We start from the raw sequence: 4,352 nt of genomic DNA, 5'->3' as shown, positions 1-4,352 counted from the left end.
TATCTTACAGGTGTCTGTTACAGCCAGAGAGGATGTGCCTCCTTTTGGACCCGTCATCCCTGATCCTCCACTTTTCACAGATGTAAAACATCTACTTTTATATTTCTTTTTTTCATATGTAAATTATTGTGCTATTTTTTAGGAGTGCAGCTGTCTATTTTATTGCTTGATTTGACTTTTCTCATTAAAAGGGACTCAGATTTCCTTTAATATTTTTAAAGGGTCTGAATCAATATTTCTCAAAGGTTTGTGGAAGGTTTTTGCGTGACTTTGGTCACTTTTTTCCTCAACTTGAAATCCAGAGGTACCTAAAAAAAGAAAGTAAACCTTGCTTAAATAGAATTTTAACTTAATACCTTTTTATAAAACATTTCTATACTGAAAAAATGTAGTTCTCTAGTAAGTAACACTATTGTTGAATGGGTTTTATGCTTTAGATCAGATTCCAGTAATTCCCAAAAAGTAAATCCCTTGAAATACTTAAGGATTTAGTTTTTCTGATACTTAAAACCATTAATATAAACCTGTAAATGACAGTTTAGCAAAGAAACATTTCTAAATATATATCTATTAACCTCATCATTCTGTATTCAATTTGTTGCTATTTCTCTATTCAATCGGCAACAATAGAAAAACATAAAACTTAATCTTTGTTAGCAAAAAGATGTCAGATCTTTAAAAATCCTTCTTTATTCTAACAGTATCTTATATTAGACCTTTTTTTATGCAATGTTGCCATCTTCAGGGATCAAACCTCTTAATTTTTCTACTTTCTCATTTTATACATACTCATTGCACAACATGGTGTCATCCACAAGTACATGGCTTAATAAACAAAGGCTGTCAAACACCTAATATGAAGAAAACTATTGATCAAGACAAGATTTAAGTATTAGATATTAGAGAAATTAAAGATATTAGATGAATTATTTTATGGTCCTATTATCAACTTTGCTTCTTTTTTTTTAATCTTTTCTGCATATGATTTATGCATGAACTCTCTAACTGATCCTGATCTGTGTCACAATGATAATTTGAATTCCCTTTCTTCATTTTAAGCCTTTACAGCTGAGGGAATTCCTTCTCACCAAACTTATCAACGCAGAGATCTCCTGCTATAAGGCTGAGCAGTTCAGCAGGCTGGAGGTAGCAGAACGAAATATGTTTTTTTTAATAACACTCTTTAACAACACCCAGACCTATTCTGTAATCTGTTTTCATCTGATAAAAGTATTACTCCTTTCATGTGAAGCTGCGTACACGCTCATCGCTCCTGGAGAGCTTGCATAATGAACTCTTCAGTCGTTCCCGCTGCATGATGGGGGATCCATCAATCGCTGCCGCCCCTCCTTCTGAGAACACACGGGGCGCCTCTGAAGGAAGCGGAGGTTTTATTGAGAATTTCAAGGTAAACATTGAAACTCATCATATAATTCAATGAAAGGCAAAGTTCTGGATTTGAGGGTTCTAATCAGATCATAACTGAGTATATAAAATATTTTATTATGAGTCTTCCACCATCAGTTGTGAAACTTGACTTTTTTATGGTCAGAATTAAATGAAGGTTTCAATTAACACTTGTTTCCTTTTACGTTCATTCATCTTTTTTGCTTACATGATTGAAATCAGTCTAAGGAATGAATTATTTATTTTTATATGGTGCAAATTTTTCAGGTTTACTTCCTGATATTTTAATGAGTTATAGAATTACCCTACAACTGAGTCTAAAGAATAAAGATGCTCCTAACAACTCTACAGCTATTCTAATCAAAAGGGATAGCATTACCGTGGACTGTTAATACTAGAAAGTATTATCTAAGCTGAATAAAGAACTATTTTTTATCAAAGGTTTCCTGGTTAGCTTGCAGACAGACAAAGGGGGGCTTGTCCAAGACCTTTTCAGACAGTTAGAAAAATAGTCTCTGTATAGATTTAGATCAAACTAATTTCACTGTGGCGTCTGGGAAGAGGAGCCATAACGAGGAGATAATCAACCAATCAGAAGCACTCCTGTTTTAGCATTAATTTATGTGTTTGTTCACAACAGACAGCTAGTGATAAATTTAATTATTTTTTCTGCAGAGGTGGGTAGAGCACCCAAAAATTTTACTCAAGTAAGAGTACCAGTACTTTATTTTATTTTTTTAAACTCAAGTAAAAGTAAAAAGTAGTTAACCTAGAAATTACTCGAGTAAAAGTAAAAAGGTATTTGGTAGAAAGGCTGCTTGGCTTCCTAAAGAATACAATTAAAAGTTATGAAGAAATAAATTAACAAATTAACAAATTTGTGCAAACGAAATATCAATAAAAAACTTAGAAAACCGATCCTTACAATGAGAACCGGTATATGTTAGGACAGGATAATAAACTTCCACAGTTCTTATCTACTGTTTACTGCACATCTACTTGATTTTGAAATAGTTCAAATGACGCACAGAGGACAAAGGAGTCAGAGAGTTTACTCAAGTAGGAATAGCAACACTTTACAAAAATATTACAAAAAAGTAAAAGTAAGAGGTACAGCAAACTAAACCTACTCCTAAAGTACTCTTTTTTTTCCCATATTGTTGCTCAATTAAATGTAATTGAATAAATGTAACTAATTACTACCCATCTCTTTCTGCGGATGAAAGAGAGGCTGAAACATCCACAAGCTTTTTATTCAATGTCAAACCATTATGTGGAGTAAAGATTACTTTAAAAAAACTAAGCAATGTTTTAAGTCAAAAAATATTTGCGATCATTTCAGAGTTTTCCTTATTTCTTAATGAAAAAGACTGTTCACACGTGCGAAATTTGGACATATTGACAAGCAATCGGACAAAACTTTTGGAGCACCAAATCTGTCAAGTTCACAAAAACATTTATATTTATAATAACATCCTGCATTGATTAAAATGTTGTTTATATAGATTGTCAGGAAAGCTAAGGGGGGAAAAAAAGTTTTTGGAAGGCATGGCGTCTAATTTCATGCCTTCATGTCCAATACCACAATATTTCTTATTGAAAATGCTTTTGCAGAAGGCTAATTGTTGGTGATGCAACACCTCAAGCATACATTTCCAATAAATCAATCATCAGCCTTTGGGATAAATAACAGCTGATGGCGTTAAGAGTTCATAAGATAACAATAACTGTATAAACCACTATGATGTTTTTTAGAGAAGATTTCTAAAAGGTTAAAACTACTGTTTGGTTTCGGCCATTCTCAGTTAAACATAATTTCCATCGGTACTAAAAGAAACTGCTTATAGCCTTTTGAATTGAATCCTATTTTAAAAGTCTTACTCTACCTCTTTAAACCTTTTCTTTTTATCTTATTCTTCTCTAACATTTTTGCTTCTTTAGCGAGCCATCAGAGTACGAAGCCATTCGTTTGAGACCCTGGGAGTTCCCAGGAAGAATGCTGGTAATTCATCACAAAAGCCGAAGGTAAATTCACACAAAGCACTTTTTTTCACTCAACAATTATCTTTAAAGACAAATAAATTGAAGGGCTTTTTTCTCCGCTTGCAGGTAGACAAAGATGCAGAGAGGTAAGGTAGTAAAAAACATCAGAGGTTTTCTATTTCAGTGTCCTAGGATGAAAATATTGAACTGGCTCTTTTTTTTTTTTCAGTGACAGCTCTGGAACAGCTGAACTCAAAGATCAAGCAAGTCCTCAGGAGGAGACATAGAGAATACTACTACTTGAAGATCTAAGATCCAGATTATTATTTTAAGACTAGATTTTTACCTTTGTCATATATTTATTTTATGCTTGTGGAATAGACATTTTAGATTATTAATAAATTAAAATGTAATTTGACTTCAATATTGATATCAATAAGGAGCAAATAATTAAATTATTAGAACTTTAAAACTGATATGATAGGAAGAAAAAATGACCAGTAATTTTGAAAAAGAAACGGTGTTCTTTAGTTATTTATGTTGTCCAGATTACATAATTGTAAATATTGCAAATGTTATCTAGACAAAAACAAAAGTAAATTACAGAATGAATCATAAATCATATTTAAGTACAAAAAAATGTACAGGTCTGTGTTTTTGTTGGTGAATACAGAGTAAAGGTTGAAACAAAACTTTTTGTTGTTCCAATTTACACTAAACAAACTGATAGACATTTTGATTATAATGTTTTCAACTTGTATTGCTATAAGTAGCCTCATGTAGCATTTAATCAAAGGAGAAATAACAAGCAATAAAGTCATTGAAAAAGCGAAGAACAATATCAGAAAGTATTTTTTTTTAAGTACTACTTTAAGACATTAAAAAATTATTTCTATGTTTTTGGATGTCATTTATTTTAAGTATATATATATATATATATATATATATATATATATATATAT

The 4,352-nt window shown here is 31.6% G+C and overlaps 1 protein-coding gene across 1 annotated transcript in view; it reads left to right on the top strand.

The window, feature by feature from the left end:
• The window catches only part of LOC107082202 (rap1 GTPase-activating protein 2-like), a 14,113-nt gene extending 10,348 nt beyond the window's left edge, over positions 1–3,765 (top strand). Inside the window, exons 14-19 of the mRNA XM_015370746.1 lie at positions 11–82; positions 1,060–1,146; positions 1,253–1,408; positions 3,349–3,432; positions 3,517–3,536; positions 3,620–3,765. Of these exons, the coding sequence (XP_015226232.1) occupies positions 11–82; positions 1,060–1,146; positions 1,253–1,408; positions 3,349–3,432; positions 3,517–3,536; positions 3,620–3,677 (477 nt within the window). The 3' untranslated portion in view covers positions 3,678–3,765. The remainder of the gene's footprint in view (positions 1–10; positions 83–1,059; positions 1,147–1,252; positions 1,409–3,348; positions 3,433–3,516; positions 3,537–3,619) is intronic.
• The last annotated feature ends 587 nt before the right edge of the window (positions 3,766–4,352 follow it).

This window comes from Cyprinodon variegatus, unplaced genomic scaffold (assembly GCF_000732505.1).
Source record: "Cyprinodon variegatus isolate N-32 unplaced genomic scaffold, C_variegatus-1.0 Scaffold48, whole genome shotgun sequence".
NCBI classification, from domain to species: domain Eukaryota; kingdom Metazoa; phylum Chordata; class Actinopteri; order Cyprinodontiformes; family Cyprinodontidae; genus Cyprinodon; species Cyprinodon variegatus.
Note: the sequence above shows the minus strand (reverse complement) of the source record. Positions and strands in the feature narration are given on the sequence as shown.